Source organism: Euleptes europaea, chromosome 2 (genome assembly GCF_029931775.1).
Source record: "Euleptes europaea isolate rEulEur1 chromosome 2, rEulEur1.hap1, whole genome shotgun sequence".
Classification (NCBI taxonomy): domain Eukaryota; kingdom Metazoa; phylum Chordata; class Lepidosauria; order Squamata; family Sphaerodactylidae; genus Euleptes; species Euleptes europaea.
Window position 1 is genome coordinate 99,146,351 of NC_079313.1, and position 16,434 is coordinate 99,162,784.

Here is a 16,434-nt window from a genome sequence, read left to right on the forward strand (position 1 = left end):
TAGTCCGTCTCAAGTGGTGCACGCCCCCCCCCATCGCTGGAAGAATAGCGCATGCGCAAGTAACAGTTTTGTGCGCGAGTGAACTTTTCTTCCTGTCCTTTGGCGGGAAGCGCGCTTTAATTTATAGTCCCCTAGTAGTGCGCGAGATTTGCACCGGAGGGAGGGAGGGAGGCTCGAGGGGCTGGCCACTGGACAGCCGCGACTCCTGCTCTCCCTTAGGCTCGAGCATTGGCGTCCCCCTTCACAGCGTTTCCCCACCTTCACAAACCAAGCACCCGTTTGTTTCGTTTGCTGCCCCTGTGACCCTGCTGTGAACCGCGGTAAGCGACTCTGTTCCTCGCCGCCTCCTGGTTTGGGGAGAGCAGAGGGGATCGAGCCGGCCCCTCTGCAAACCTTTTGGGACCGGACTCTGGCTGCAAAGCGGGGTGCTCTGCTGGCCTCCCGACTGCTCCCGGCACCGTGCCGCCCGAGGCGATGCATCTTGGCTCGGAAGGAGCACCCGTTTCGGTGATGTGACTTGACTGCAATCTGTAAGTCCTCTTATAACGTAAGTCCTCTTGACTGCAATCTGTAAGTCCTCTTATAATCGGTTCTGTTTACTTCAGAGTAAGCTTGCACCCGGCACCCTCCTCGATATGAAGGGTTGTCACATAGAGGAGGGTGCCGAGTTGTTTTCTGTTGCCCCAGAGGGCCGGACCAGAACCAACAGGTTGAAATTAAATCAAAAGAGTTTCCGTCCAGGCATTAGGAAGAATTTTCTAACAGTTAGAGCGGTTCCTCGGTGGAACAGGCTTCCTCAGAAGATGGTAAGCGCTCCTTTCCTGGAGGTTTTTAAGAAGAGGCTAGATGGCCATGTTACAGGCTTTGACATATTAGAGCACATGAACATGGAATTAGTGTGTACATATGCAGAATTATTCAATATGAAACCTTATTCTTCATAAAGGACATTTAAAATGAGCATGCCTGGCTAAGACCACTTTTAGAAAACTCCTCTACTGCTTAAAAACCTTGAAAGATTTTGCAGGACAGCGATTCAGCTCAAACCCACCCCTTTCTGACTATATATTACTCTTCCTACACACTTGACACTGAGAGACACTGTCCTTCAGTGTTACCACTCTGAAGATGCCGGCCACAGCTGCTGGCGAAAAGTCAGGAAAGAAAATACCAAGACCACGGTCACACAGCCCGGATAACCTACAAGAACCGATGAACTCTGACCGTGAAAGCCTTCGGCAATATCTTGAAAGATAAGCTTTTGGAATTTAACTGAATTTTCCGGAATCCAGCAAAGCTTGTAAAACTCAGTATGCCATGAACAATGACTGTTAATGACATAGTATTGTATAATATTGTGTTTTAAGGTTTAAATATGAAAGTATTACTATAGAATAGATTCATTTTTACCGTATTCTTTAAGAGATGTATTTGCTGGTAATATTGGGTGTCATGAAGGTATATTAAAGCTAAAAAGTGACTGTGTAAGACATAGGCAAATGGCCAGTTAGAGGAGGAAAGCCCGTATATGGTAATCTGTCGGAACACGAAGAGGAATCTGACGGAATACAAGGAGGAAATCATTATAAAGTAGCCTATGGAAACAAAAGGAGGAACTTCCAAGTCGGCAGAAATACAGAGAAAATGTCCATATATGGTCTAAAACTAGCCCTGGAATACGATGACAGTATTTAATGGTGAAATTACGGCTTGAAACAGTATAAATAGGGCAGAGAAAGGGCTAGAACTTCAGACCTCTCTCAGAGGGTCTCAGAAGAAGGTGTTGGTATTGGTGTGTATGGCTCTACAAATATATTATTCTAGATATTGTGAATTAGATACTTTGAACTAAATCAGACTTCTTTAACATATATTTTAAGTGTTGGATTTTAAAACTGAATAGTATGTAGAACTTGCTTGCTTTACTGTATACATTGTTACTATACTTTGTTAGTATACATTGTTACTGAATGTTAAGACTTTGTAATACTTGCATATACACATATATATGCATAATTACATTTGAGTACATCAATAAAAAGACTTACTTTTTAAAGTGGGTAAAGTAGTTGAATCCTGCTTAGTAGGTGACTATCTGAATAAGATAACATACCACTTCTCAGGAAGGGGTCATTTCTAAGAGTATAGTCACACGAAAGGCACTGACAGCAATCTGTCAGCAGTGCTGATTCTATGAACTTAGGCATCTTGGCTATCTTCTGGGCATGGAGTATGGGTCACTGGGGTGTGTGGGGGAAGGTTGTTGTGAATTTCCTGCATTGTGCAGGGGGTTGGACTAGATGATCCTGGTGGTCCCTTCCAACTCTATGATTCTATGCATAAAACCACGGTGTCTGGCCGCAGTGTTAAGTACACGAGGTATACAAAGAGGTTTTGTGCAAGGAGTCGAATCTAATTTTGTATAAGATCCTTGCCGGTCCTTCCAATCTGCTGTTCTCTGCCTGCTTCTTCCAGTCACTTCAGTTGATTCTTGCATCAGTCAGGACCTCCTCAGAGCCGTTCTGCCCATTCTCTACAGATCTACTGGTAATTCTCAGCCCTAATTGTTTGAAATGAGCTCGGTTTGGTTGGATGACGTTTTCGGAAGAAGAATTGGTTTTTATATGCCGATTTTCTCTACCTTTTTAGGAGAATCAAACTGGCTTGCAATCTCCTTCCATTCTCCTCCCCACAATAGACACTTTGTGAGGTAGCTGGGGCTGAGAGAGTTCTGAGAGAACTGTGAGTAGCCCAAGGTCACCCAGCTGGCTTCATGTGGAGGAGTGGGGAATCTAACCAGGTTCTCCAGATTATAGAGTCCACCACTCTTAACCACTACACTATGCTGGCAGAACTGTACATTTGAAAATTTAAGAATGGTCTATGAATCCTAATTAACCCTCTGACTCTGTTTATTTGCCCCCTTATTGTAAGATTTCCAACAGTCCTTTAGTTTGGCTATAACAGAATCCCTTAACTTAAACCGTTTTTTTTTACACAGGATGGTCATGTGTAGTTTCACCCTTGCTGCTGTGGCTGTCTGCAACAAGGCATGGACAGGGCAGGTTTCCCCATATTTTCCCTGACCCAGTTGCATGGGAGCGGCCTCCTCTGCGCCACCAGGGTTTTTCCAATTGTCTTTTTAAAAAATTGGTACCTGAATATTGTTATATTAGTGTTATAACAGGAGTTGAAACAGGTTCTCTAAATTTGTAGCTTTTGCTAAAAAAATGAGTCTTTAATTCTCTTTGTTGTAATGATATAACTTTATCTCCACAACAAGAGTAGCTAGAGACTTAATTTCTTTAAAACAATGAAAGCGGTTATTCAAAGTTAACAATTCAGTGTATTGATGTAACAATATTCAGCTGATGTTTTTTAAAAGCCCCACACTGGTGGGGGAGGAAATAGCTTCTGTGGATAAAAATGGTTTCTGTTTGGAGGGAACCAGGAAAATGCCCTTTCTCACAACAGCCATTCAGGTTTTGCTGAGATGTTTCCCAAAAATTCAGAGCAAAGGAGGATTGGAAGAGATAGGAAAAAGCTGGAGGAAACCTCTGGAGGTGCATGAATGCACCCATGATGCCATTGGGAGATGGCAAAAAACCTCCCTGATAGTATAAAGCCCAGACAAATATCCTGTGTGGAACTGTCTACTGTTTAACACTGCAGTCATTTTACATAAAATAAAACCCACCATGTGAAAATTTGCAGTGGTGCACAATATCACACAACTAAGTAGATACTTTAACTCTTGCCAGATAATGTTCATTGAAGTTAGTTGGATCCTTCCTGAGTTCCATGTTGTCCAAGCTTTAAACATTCCCATTAATCAAGGAGAAATGGCTGCAGTTTAAGTGACCGAAAAGATCTCTGGTAAATCATTCTAGCAGCCCCTGCCTCCGATCCATATGCCACATTCTCCTTGGTCTGTTTGTTTAGAAAATGTATGTGCTGGCTTTCCAGACACCAGCTGAGAATCAGAACCATATAGTTGGAAGGGGCAATACAGGTTATCTAGTTCAATGGAGGATCAGCCTGAAGCAGGGGTGTCAAACTCAATTGTTACAAGGGCCGGATATGATATAAGTGTCACTTGGCTGGGCCATGCCTTGCCAGCCCAGATTGAGAGGGGGGGGGAGGGAGTGGCTGCCTTGGCTGGCTCGCGGGCTGGATAAGAACTCTCAAGGGGCCAGATCCAGCCCACGGGCAACTCTGACAACTGTTCATCAAGCCACTACTTGCAGACTGCCAGTGAGGGGGAGCTCACCACCTCCTTAGGCAGTCGATTCCACTGCTGAACTAGTCATACTGTTAAAAAAAATCGTAATATCCAACCAGTACCTCTCCGCCTGTAATTTACACCCATTATTCCATGTCGTATCCTCTTCTGCCAACAGGAACAGCTCCCTACCCTCCTCTGAGTGACAGCCTTTCAAATACTTAAAGAGAGCAATCATATTTCCTCTCAACCTTCTCTTTTCCAGACTGAACATTCTCATGTCCCTCAGCCTTTCCTCATAAGGCTTGGTCTCCAGCCCCATAATAATCCATGTCGCTCTCCTCTGCACCCGCTCCATTATGTCTGCATCCTTTTTGAAGTGAGGCCTCCAGAACTGCACACAGTGCTCCAGGTGCGGCCTCACCAATGCAGTGAACAGTGGGTCTATGACATCTTGTAATTTGGATGTTATGCCTCTGTTGATACACCCCAAGACCACATTAGCCTTTTTTGCCGCTTTATCACACCGACTGCTCATATTTAGCTTACAGTCCATCCGTACCCCAAGGTTTTGATCACATACACTGCTACCCAGAAATGTATCGCCTATCTACTATGTGGGGTGATCATTTTTGTTACCCAATGTGGTGTAGTGGTTAAGAGTGGTGGACTCTAATATGGAGAATCTGGGTTTGATTCCCCACTCCTCCACATGAGCGGCTGACTAATCTGGTGAACCAGGTTGGATTTCCTACTCCTAAACATGAAGCCAGCTGGGTGACCTTGGGCTAGTCACAGTTCTCTTTGAGCTCTCTCAGCCTCACCTACCTCACAAGGTCTCTGTTGTGGGGAGAGGAAGGGAAGGAGATTGTAAGCCGGATGCCATGCCTATCACCATATCTAGATGAGCCTGTTCTTTTCTTCAGGGGAAAAACTGAGGCAAAAGAGGCATTGAGTCTCTGCTTTCTCTCTGTCTTCTGTCAGAGTTTTTCCATTTTCACCCAATAGTGGGCCTATTGCCTCTTTGACCTTGCATTTGCTCCTCACATATATGAGGAAGCTTTTCTTATTGTAGTGAGCCTTCCTGACCAGTGAGGGAAAAAAGAGTCTAGTGGCAATTTAAAGACATGTAATTTTATTCCAACATAAACTTGGGTGGGTTATGTGAAGAAAGGGAAGTTACCATTATTTTGTAATTTGGGTTTGTTGTACTTAATTTGTGAAATAGTTGGCTTTGGGGCAAAAACAGTGTCCCATACTGATCTGTCAAAATATGTGACAGAGTGCCAGATCAAACTTATGTCAACAAGAGGAGCCTCCCTAGGGAGTAGAGCAAGCAGAAAGAAGGGCAAGTCAAAGCACTAGGGAGAAATTGGCTGCACAAGAAGGTAAGGAGCTGACCTGTGAAAGGAACCAGGTTGAATGAAAAGAAATTGCTTTCTTCTAGATCCTACCAGAAGATGGATCTGTCTAGTCAGGTTTGGGTGGATCTGTTTTCTGTTAATATCTTACTTGAAATACTCTTATAGTCTTTTGTGTAAACTGTTTAAAAATTCTTTTGTGTGTATTATTGATGCTTTAAAAAATCTTCAGTAATAGCTTGACTTTGTTTCATAAATGCACAGTCCCTGAAGCTTTGTTTTCAAGCCGCAGCTAAAAGCCACCATGCTGTATATGGTAATTATGAGTTAATTGGTTCCTGTAAGAAAGCCGTAAGGCTACAAAGAAAAGGCTGTTGGGTGAGGGCAGCTGAAAGGAAAAAAGACTTCTGTCTGTTGGTAGTAGTGAAGTTAGAGGGGCAAAGTTGGAAGGGGACTGAGAAGCTGTTTTGCCTTCCCTCCCTCTAATGGTTGTAGGCTCACCTGTCATGGTTCATGACTGAGTAGAACCCACTTCTTCACATGGCTATTATAACAAGTGACAATGTGTGTGTGTGTTACTCCCATTGTGGACAGTGCATTCTGACTTGTAGAGAACATTCAAAGATCTCAGGTAAGGGAGAAGAGTGCTACTCCTACAGCTAAATTATATTGCATAAACGACTAGTGTGGCTGGGATCCTACTGCACAGGATATACAACATTAACTAACAACTAATCCTTTCGTTACTGAGAGAGTAGGGCAGTGTCTCCAATGTTCAAACTGTTCTCAGAAATCTACAATAGAATCTGAATTGCTCCAAATTTTATTAGCTATCTTAGTGAAGAATCGGTAGTTCTGTAACAACCCAGTCCTTGACATGTTTACGCAAGTCTTAATTTTATGGGATTTACTTCCAGGTAAATGGAGTTGGATTACATTAACATTAAACTCAGTGGGATTTACTTCCAAGACAGTGCTTGAGCTGTAAGAGTGTGAAAATGCACTACTGCCACAATCTCAGTCCCTTTAATTGGGAATAATTAATACATTCCTGTGCATATGGGTGTCAAAATGCTCTATTGTCTTGGACCAGTTTGTACCCTTGATGGCAGACCATCCCATTCTGAACATCAAATATCTCAGTCTATGTCTTGTTAAGTTATTTCTCCAAAACCTCCTTTTTGGTGACATTACAACTTTCTGTTGGTTTTACAGGTGTCTGAAAGAGTTGGATTGATGAACGGGGCTCTGATTGCAGGCACGCCCATTGCGGTGGATTTCTGGAATATAAGAAAGGCCAGCCAAGCTCGCTTATTCTTCCTTTCTCACATGCATAGTGACCATACAGTGGGGCTTTCTAGCACCTGGAACCAACCCATCTATTGTTCTCCTATTACTGGTCATATCTTGCATTTGAAATTGAAGGTAGATCTAGATCTGTCCAGTTTTCTACCATTTTTCTTAAGGCAGTGTTTTTTCAAACTGGAGACTCTCAAACTTCACAATCTGTAAATCATTTGTAATGACAAAAAGGTTTATCCCCTCACACATCTAATTAAAATGAAAATGGAGTCATCTCAGTTTTCTCAGGCCCGCCACCACCTTGTAGGCCCCTAGTTTCCTGATCACTAGCCAGAAAATCTGCCAGGATCTAATACCTGCAGTTTAGACCTACTTGGCTGAGTAGTACTAATTAAGTATAGAGCTAATACAGTTATCATAGTGGCTTCAGAAATAAAATAGGTATTTTTTTCATTTTTCAATGCAAAAGATACCACGCGAGAGACCACTCTGTCTATAGACAATATGGATTTTCAACTGAATGCTGGAAGTTTGTTAACTAACAACTAAGCGGTGGAGTCTGATCTGTAGAACCGGGTTTGATTTTCCCACTCCTCCACATGAGTGGCAGAGGCTAATCTGGTGAACTGGATTTGTTTTCCTGCTCCTACACACAAAGCCTTGGGCTGGTCCCACTCTCAGCCCCACCTACCTCACAGAGTATCTGTTGTGGGGAGGGGAAGGGAAGGTGATTGTAAGCCGGTTTGATTCTCCCTTAAATGGCAGAGAAAGTCGGCATATAAAAACCAACTCTTTTTCTTCTTTTATGTGACGCTGGTATTGCTTTTCTATTTCTGTGAGCATCTGTGAAAGTTTTTCCAGGCCTGTTTTCACCTCTGTTTACCAAGCATCTGGCTGGAAGCTATTAATCAATAAGGATTTGTTTTTGTCGTTCCAAGAGCAAAATCCCTTCCAATCAAGGTGGGGGAGATTGATTAGAATGTGGGTGAGGGCCTTTTGAATTTTAGCCTTATAGAATTTGTTAGCCTCTGAGACCTGACCTTGTAGGCCAGGGACAGGCAACATTTGCTTTTAAAATGCCACTGGTGTGGTTCTTACTGAAATATTTAGCAGGCACTAGAGGAAGGAGGCCTGCATGGGGCACATACAGCTTGCTACACACTTTGAAAGGGGGCTTTGTGACATACTGTGGGTGCCACAGTGAGGGAGGAGGGGAAGGCTTGTTGGTCTTTTAAAAATTTTCATGTCAAAATGGGGGCTTTTGGGTTTTTAAAGTTTGAGAACTACTGCCTTAAGGAAAGCCTACAGTTGACTGTAACATGCATTCATCTTGATTCCAGGTTGCTGAGCGCTGGATCTGCCCCCTTGAAGTGGGAGAGAGCCATGTTGTGCCCATGGATGAGATCGGCAAAGAAACTATGACTGTGACCTTGATAGATGCTAATCATTGTCCTGGTTCTGTCATGTTCCTCTTTGAAGGCTACTTTGGTGTCATCCTCTACACTGGTACGAATTCTTTGCTTATGAGAGATGGGCATTTCATATTTTGAACTCTTAACATTTTCCTCCATTGCCCAACTTTACTGCCTCTTAATTTTTCTCCCAATACTAAAAGTGTAGTTCTGGGAGACTCAGGTTTGAATCCTGACTCTGTCTTGGAAACCTGCTGGGTGACATTAGGCCAGGCACACATTCTCACCTAACTTACCTCCCAAAGCTATTGTGAGGATAAACTGGAGGAGATTACAACAATGCAAGCTGCTTTTGGTCCTCATTGGGGAGAGAGGTGAGGTATACATGAAGTAAATAGCTTTCCATTTCTGCAAAATTGCACAGTGCTCACTGTGACAGGCTATTAGTAGCAATAATAGTACATTGGTTGGGGTTTTGTCTTGGATTTGAGAGAACAAATTTAAATCTCCCTTCATCTCCAACACTCACGTGTTGGTCCTGGGTAAGTAACCTTCTTTTACACACGCTAACTCCCCGAAGGTGTTGCAAGGATAAATGAAGACATTTAAACTGAAATCATATGGGCTTCTAAGTGGCAGTTTCCCTTGACAGACGGGTAGCTGTGTTAGTCTGACAGCCTGTGATATCTTTCTTAACAGGTGATTTTCGTTACAGTCCCAACATGCAGCAGGAGCCAGCTCTGAAGAACTCAAAACTGATCAACGTCCTCTATCTGGACACTACCAACTGCCACCCCAAGCTTATCTTGCCATCCCAGCAGAAGGCCACTGAGAAAATCAAAGAGCTGATCAGGGCCCACCCCTGTCACCTGGTTAAAATTGGTGAGCAGTCCTAACAGATTGGGACGAAATTTCAAAATGGTGGTTGAGGCAAGCTGCTGGCCTCTTCGAACAGAGTAGGTAGCGGACCAGTTTATTGTGACGATCCAAACAAGCAGAGCATAAAGGTGAAACCGATTTAATGTTTGAGGACCAAAAGTATGTCTTTTTCAGTTTATAGGAATGCTTTTCCAGTGTCATTTGTGAAAAAAAATCTCATCTAATTTATAACTGCAGAATATGGAAAATCAGAGTCTGGATAGGTATTCAGAATGACAAGTTTACATCTATTTTAAAGTGTGAACTATCTTTCCAAAAGAAGATGTGGTGTTTCAGTTCCTTGAAGTCTTGGTTTCAGAAGTAGTTAAGTGTACCTATATCTAAAGCCTGGGAGTAATGTATTACAACATTTCTCTGAAGTGATCTACGCAGGTTGAATTAACAGGATCATTTCCTATAGCCTTTGAAACATTGAAATTATTACTTATCCTTTCCAGGTACCTACACTTTGGGAAAGGAGTCCCTCTTAGTACAAATAGCCCAAGAATTTGGCACTTGGATTGTGGTGAGTCCTAGGAAGATGGAATTGATGAAGCTTTTGAGGCTAGAGAATGTGTTCACAACTGAGGAAGAGGCTGGTTGGATTCATGTTGTGGATTTTTCAGAAATCTGCCAAGCAAATATGATCAGCTGGAACCAACGGCATCCAACCATAGCTATCCTCCCAACCAGTCGACCAGTGAAGATCAATCACCCTGATGCCCACATTGTTCCTTACTCAGACCACTCGTCTTTCCAAGAGTTGCTGGAGTTTGTGGCTTGGCTGAAGCCCTGCTCCATAATTCCAATAGTGAAGACTGCTGAATGTCAGAAATATTTCAAGCAGTACTTGAGATCTGAAAATCAATTGCTTGAGGAGTCCAAACTGCCTGAATCGGTGAAAAGATTCATGCAGCTGCCAAGCAAGAAGCAGGAAAGGCCTTCAAAGATAATAAAACTGGTTTCCTGTTGCCATGTTCCAAGGGGGGTTTTGTTTGAAGATAGCCTGGATGCAGAGGCTTCCCAGGAAAGCTGCCCAGAGCCACTGAAGAAATCTTTGCCTTATTCTCAAGGAAAGTGTTCTGGGTACTCGCCGTGTAGAGGGAAGCAGAAAATAATGATGGAAAAACCTCAAAACCTTGAGGACCAGAGTGGGCATTCTCCAGTGCTGCCTGATGTGACATCCACCAAACATCAGTTAAAGGACAATATTGCTGATCATTTCCAAAAACATCAGACATCAAAGCACACTATGCCCAGTTTGGAAGTGGTTGTCAGGACTCCTTGTTCCAGCTCAGGTAGTGACATTAATCTTTGCCAGGTGGGCTTGGAAGACTGTGTCCCCTCAGCAACATTGCACCCGTTTCAGAATGACATTGATTATACACGTGGCTCCCAAAAGGACATGGCAATCCAGCCTGCCAGCGCTCCAGGGGGTCTTCTTCAGAAGTATGACTTTTCTCCGTTGAGCAGCTCAAAGCGTTGGTCCCTCCAAACCTTTGACCAGCAAGTGGAAAACTACATAAAAAAAGGGAAAGCCCAAATGCACAAAGCAGAACAAACTTGCAGCCAGGCTGAGAACTCAGAGTGGAACCAAAACTGCTAGCAAATAGTTTTTGTGATAAAGTTTTCTGTGTTTTTTGTGACGTTCGTGTGCCAGAGAGGCCTAGATAAAGTAACACAACATGACGCTTTTCATTTATTGAGATGGAGCCATTTCCCCATCATTGACTTGGTTTATGAAACACAATAAAGTATTGCCTGTAATCTCAGGGCTGTGATTTGGTCACTGCCTATAGCTGTATTACTGACCTAGGTTTCTCTCCCCACCATCTTGTCCTTGAACTGACACTCAGCTGCTCTCAACATTCCCTTCCTTCTGGATCAGCTTTAGTCATCATCAGATTGTTTTTGTATGGGTTTTTCTCCCTTTGGTTAATTTAATCTGGTGTATTTTAAAGTGTTCACTGTATTTTATTATTTTTTAATTGAGAGTCACTTAGGGAGTCTCTGTGAGACAGAAAGGTGACTAGCAATACAATCTTAAGCACACACATGTGTGAAATGCCGTCAAGTTGCTTCTGACTCAGGGCAACCCTATGAATTAACGTCCTCCAAGACTTTCTTTCTTTAACAGCCTTTCTCAGGTCTTGCAAATTGAGGGCTTCCTTTATAGAGTCAATCCATCTCTTGTTGGGTCTTCCTCTTCCTGCTGCCTTCAACTTTTCTTAGCATGATTAAGCACACATACTCAGAAGGAAATTCTGTTTATTTCAATGGTGTGTTTAGGAGTGCAAATTTAACATTGTAAAATAGTTCTGTCTTGTATACAGTTTGGGGAAGTTGGATATTACCTTGTTAAAGAGATTTGACTACTCCTAGCAGACATAAAATCAGCATTGAACTTGTATACTGCATGTTTGAGACTGTGCTGTGGACTCTTGGGTTTTTTCCAAACAATGATTAAAAAAATCTGGGACTTTTCCTTCTAGAGCTATTCTTATTTTATCTCCAGTCCAGGGGTAGTAGCACATTCTACACATATGGAGGTCCTATAGGCTTTATCAACACAAAAGTAAATATTGGAGGGAGAAGGAAAGAGGTCTTCCAGGGCTGAAGTGGAGAGCATGTCCTTGTATCGTTAATTAAAAAAAGAAAAGAAAATGGCAGGGCATTACAAGGGTTTTTTATTTTTAATTTTCCAAAGGGCAACATGAGCGCTCCCATAAGGCATAGGAAGAAAGGGTTCAGCTTCTAAAGAAGTAATAAATAAAACTAAACAACAGTGAAACGGTGCAGACCATGAGCTTGAGTTGTGTTGCTAGACACTAGTGATGTCACAGTCATTGTCCAGTAAGTATCTATGACATTTGAGCAGTTGTGTTTCGTGTACTGATTGCAAAGGGCAACAGTGCACTGGCTGGAGTAAAAACTGCATTTTTTTTCTAGAGTACATACTAGGAAACTGATATTTCTACAATAGAAGCAGTACCTTCAAAGAAAGTGTCTGATCCAACACAAGTGAGTAACAATTGCTTATGTATGGTGTTTTAAAAATCATTTTGGCCTTTGGCAGTAGTGATGTTGCTGCATTTTGATGGTAGACATAATTCCTAATCGTGCTGTAAATGAGCTGATTGAGACGTTCATTGGTCTCATTGGTTCTTACAAATGTGCTTTACTTGGATTCACTGTCCAGTAGAAGGTGCTGTTTCTCACACCCCTGATAGTAGTGCTGTTAATGGTGAAACAGAAAACAGAACAAAGCGTGTGTGTGGTTCAATGTCACACCATACTGATATTTTTGAAACTGATAGGCAGTATTGCTGTTCAGCTGATGTTGCATCAGCCTGCATTGAAGAAATCCCATTAAAGTCCTCCAGGCTTTGAGATTTTGCCATTATTATATTCTGCTTCTCCTTGCACAATGAGTACTAAGCACACCTACTTTAGAGCAAGGTAGCGATTACTTCAGGGTCTTCACTGCATCTTGGCCTTCAAACAGAACAACTCCCACATAAACTGGTTCAAGGGACTTGTGCTTTAAGGCTGTGACCCTTTCAATGGAAGTAAGTCTCTTTGAACAACAAGTAAAACATCTGTAGGAGCCATTTGTAGGGCTAAAAAAGATCACAAAAATGGTACATTTTCTCTAGGCACGGGCTGTCTTCCATGTCCTTGACACAGCATGGAAGATCAGAAGGTATAAAAACCATGGCTTGGTTCCTGTACTTTCTTTCTCCGTGTACCTTTCTTTATCCACTGCAGAGGTGAGCCTCTGCTGCAGAGGATGATTTTCTCACACTAGATACTTTTCACCTCCTTGAAAAACACTGGTCTTGCATAAATGGAAAGTGCCTAGCACCAGAGGAAGCACGCTGCAGTGGAATTCCATCTCTGCAATGAACGAAGACGAGCACAAGCAGGTAGATGGCATAGGCTCCCAGCCATTGTCTTGTTTGTCTGGTCTTAGGAGAAGGGGGGTATGGGGGATGTTGCTGAAGAACAATAAATTAATCTTGGACTTTGGACTGAATCATGCTGTGATAACTTAATACAGTTTTGTACTCTGGAACTGAACTGCTGTAGCAATGCTCAGCCATAATGTACTCTTAGGGAGTTCAGCCAAATGGAGAGAAGCCAGGATTGTTCAAAAGTAAATGGAAGGGTTTCCCAAGAAAGAGTCATGATAGTACTGAATTTTGATTGAAGAAGACCACAAAATATAGTGTTTTATTATAAAATTGTGCAGGAATATTCAATAAAAGAGCAGTGAATAGTGAAGATAGAAACAATAAAGCTATAAGTCCAAACTAAGCACATTTATAAGCATTGGTTCAAGATCCAGGCGTTACCCATAAGATTGAGTCTAATAGGGTTTCAAAGTCCAAGACAAGGTTTCTGGTCAGTATGACCCATACAAAATCAAAAAGTGTCCCAAAGTCAAATGTAATCCTGACACGGCTCAGAATGAAAGATCTGTATATGCTCAATGACCCACGCTGGCCTGATTCTAGTCAACCAGTCAAATGTACAGCAAATGATGCAACTTTACCAATGAAATATGTTGCTAACCAGGTGATCTAACCAATCAGATGAGTTTGCCAATTAGACCAAAGTTATAAATAAGAAAATATAAAATAAAATGTACCTTCCTGGGTTCTTGTGGCCTTGAAACTACTAGGCCTACTGGTGTGACCCGCGCATGGGTTTTCCCATCTCCCTTATCTGAGCCTTTGAAGCTACAAGCAGATTGACCTAAGTTTTCAGAAAAAGAAATTAGGCCTCAGCCTGAACTATGTTTGAATTGAACAAGAAATTGATTAAAGGAACCAGTTTCTTGACATAGTTTCCACCCCATATCCCAGAACAGTAAGACACTACCATCATTTGCAAAATCACATGTGCTCTGTAAGAAGAATAAGGTCCTAAAGTTTCTGGAAGATAGCAATGCTTGTGACTGCTTGTTTCCTAGCACATGTGGTTCTTTCCAACTACACCACACCTGGGTACGTGCTATCTGTTATGTAATCAGCAATGGTATTGAAGTAATCACTGCTTTTTTGAGTGATGGCAGCTCTGAAATGAAAGATTTCAATGAAATGAAAGCCAGTCTGGGTGGGCCCATCTAATTATACTACGTGGCATTTGTAAAAAGCCTTTTCTGGGGGCTGTATGTATGTTATGTAGGAGCTTTTACATCCAGTGCTGCTATGGTTCCTTGTCAAGTTCTAGGGGAGGTTGCCCATCCCCAGCTCAGGGTGGACTTACTACAGCAGGGTAGCTGCTGCAAAATCTCACCTCTCTTGTTGCTAATTTCACAGTAAAGCAAATGAGGAAGCTTTCTGTGCTGAATACAAAACCACAAGCAGGAAATGAGGGGGGGTGAAATACTGTACAAGGTAGGTGGGACTGTAAATGCACCCTATAAAAGGTTCTTGTGAATATGTCACATGGAAAGGAAAAAGCCTAGCAGCACCTTAAAGTCTAACAAAATTTCTGGCAGGATATGAGCCACAGCTCATTTCTTCAGTTACAGCTAGAATGTGGAGTCCATCTATCCTTAAGTAGAGAAGAGTGAATTAGACACATAATGCCAATGTAAATGTGAAAAGCAAGTAAATGACATTAGCAGACAATTGGATTAGGCCTTACTGCCTAAAGAAGGATTGTAAAGCACTGTTCAGTAACCACTGGGGTGGTCCAAAGATTGTTTTGGGGTGTAGCTGAGCCCTAGTGTCTCTATGTGCATTTGTCCACCCCACTTGGGAGCAGCTGGCAAAAGAACCAGACTTTGGACCAGGACCCAGCATGTGCCCTCTCAGAGGGCACAGTCCTCTGAATGGGGGGGTTGATATGTGGTGGTCCAACCTTTATTTTGGGGTGCAGAAGGCACACAACTGTTCTAGTTCCTTATTCAACACGTCGCAATTCAGGCTTCTTGTGGGCCGCCGCAAATAGAAACCGGTGATGCCCAAACCAGTGTTTGGATCGGGCACCACTGTATATCTTCTTGCAGGGGACAATCTCTGGAGTGTGGGGATGTGTAATTTGGGGTGGTCCAAAGATTGTTTTGGGGTGCAGCTGAGCCCCAGTGTCTGGGCATTGGTCCTGGGGCACCCCATATGAGAGCAGCTGGCACAAGAAGTAGACTTTGGACCAGGACCCAGAATGCACCTCCTCAGAATGTGGGGGTGTATGATATGTCATGGTCCAAACTGTATTTTTGGGTGCAGAGGGCATACAACTGTTCCAGTTCCTTATTCAAATCTACTTTGCAAGCCAGGTTTCTAAGGGAGTGACCCAAAAAGAAGCCAGTGGTGCCAGAACCGGTGTTTGGACAGGCACCACTGTATGTCTTCTTGCAGGGGACAGTCTCTGGAGTATGGGGATGTATAATGTGGGGTGGTCGAAAAATTGTTTTGGGGTGTAGCTGAGCCCCAGTGTCTGTATGTGCATTTGTCCTGGGGACACCCCACTTGGGAGCAGCTGGCATTACAAAAATAAAGCGGGGTGGGGGGGGAGATTAATAATCCCTCCTGCACCCTGGCTCATACCCCCAGTCCTGAATAGAGTTTTCTCCAGTCCTCTTTTCTCATTCTTCCTCCAGAGGAAATCTCTCCCTGTGTTTCTGCATGAGTCACTGCTCTGGGCTGGCTGTTTCCAGTCAAAGGTACACTCACCTGCAGGTTATTTAGAAATGCAGAAGGTAGAATCCTCTGAGGGTGGACAATTCTTACTCAACTTTTCTAGCATATGGAGGAAGTGTGCCTTCAACTTTTTGTTTCTGGTTCCGTCCAAGAGAGAATTTAGAGACAGATAATGGTAGGCAGAAATGTTTTTTAAAGTTTAATGGACATAGTACTAAAATCTCTGAAGGCGCCACAAATTGACTAGTAGCACAATCTTCAAGCCTTTTATTTTGAAGCGTCCCACTGATTTCCTCCACTTAAAAGTGTGTTTTGGACCGTTGATGCCTTTAGTTATAATTCCATCTAAAGCAATTTAGGCTTTCTTCTGGCTCTTGAAACTGGTAAATTTAGGATTCATAGGGTGATGGCCATGGTGTTGTAAGATGGCTGTACAGGCACAGATCCCTGCCTTTGGAACTCACGATAAAACAAGAAACAAAGGGCGATGATACCGCCTGCTATGCCAAGAGCAGGCAGCTACATCGCTCAGCCTAAAGCAGTTTCATGCTGTCAGCAACACGAAGGCC

At 42.9% G+C, this 16,434-nt stretch overlaps 1 protein-coding gene across 1 annotated transcript; it reads left to right on the forward strand.

Moving 5' to 3' along the window:
- Positions 1–6,802: 6,802 nt before the first annotated feature.
- DCLRE1B (DNA cross-link repair 1B) lies at positions 6,803–10,821 on the forward strand. Its single transcript, XM_056844849.1, has 4 exons — positions 6,803–7,008; positions 8,226–8,391; positions 8,997–9,179; positions 9,674–10,821. The coding sequence occupies exons 1-4, from the start codon at positions 6,820–6,822 to the stop codon at positions 10,819–10,821; spliced, it is 1,686 nt and encodes a 561-aa protein (XP_056700827.1). The 5' UTR covers positions 6,803–6,819.
- Positions 10,822–16,434: the final 5,613 nt, after the last annotated feature.

Excerpts from the sequence above, each read along its gene's own strand:
- DCLRE1B (XM_056844849.1), top strand. The coding sequence starts at position 6,820 with ATGAACGGGGCTCTGATTGCAGGCACGCCCATTGCGGTGGATTTCTGG. Across the intron at positions 8,392-8,996 it reads TGGTGTCATCCTCTACACTG|GTGATTTTCGTTACAGTCCC; the intron begins GTACGAATTCTT and ends CTTTCTTAACAG. Across the intron at positions 9,180-9,673 it reads CTGTCACCTGGTTAAAATTG|GTACCTACACTTTGGGAAAG; the intron begins GTGAGCAGTCCT and ends TATCCTTTCCAG.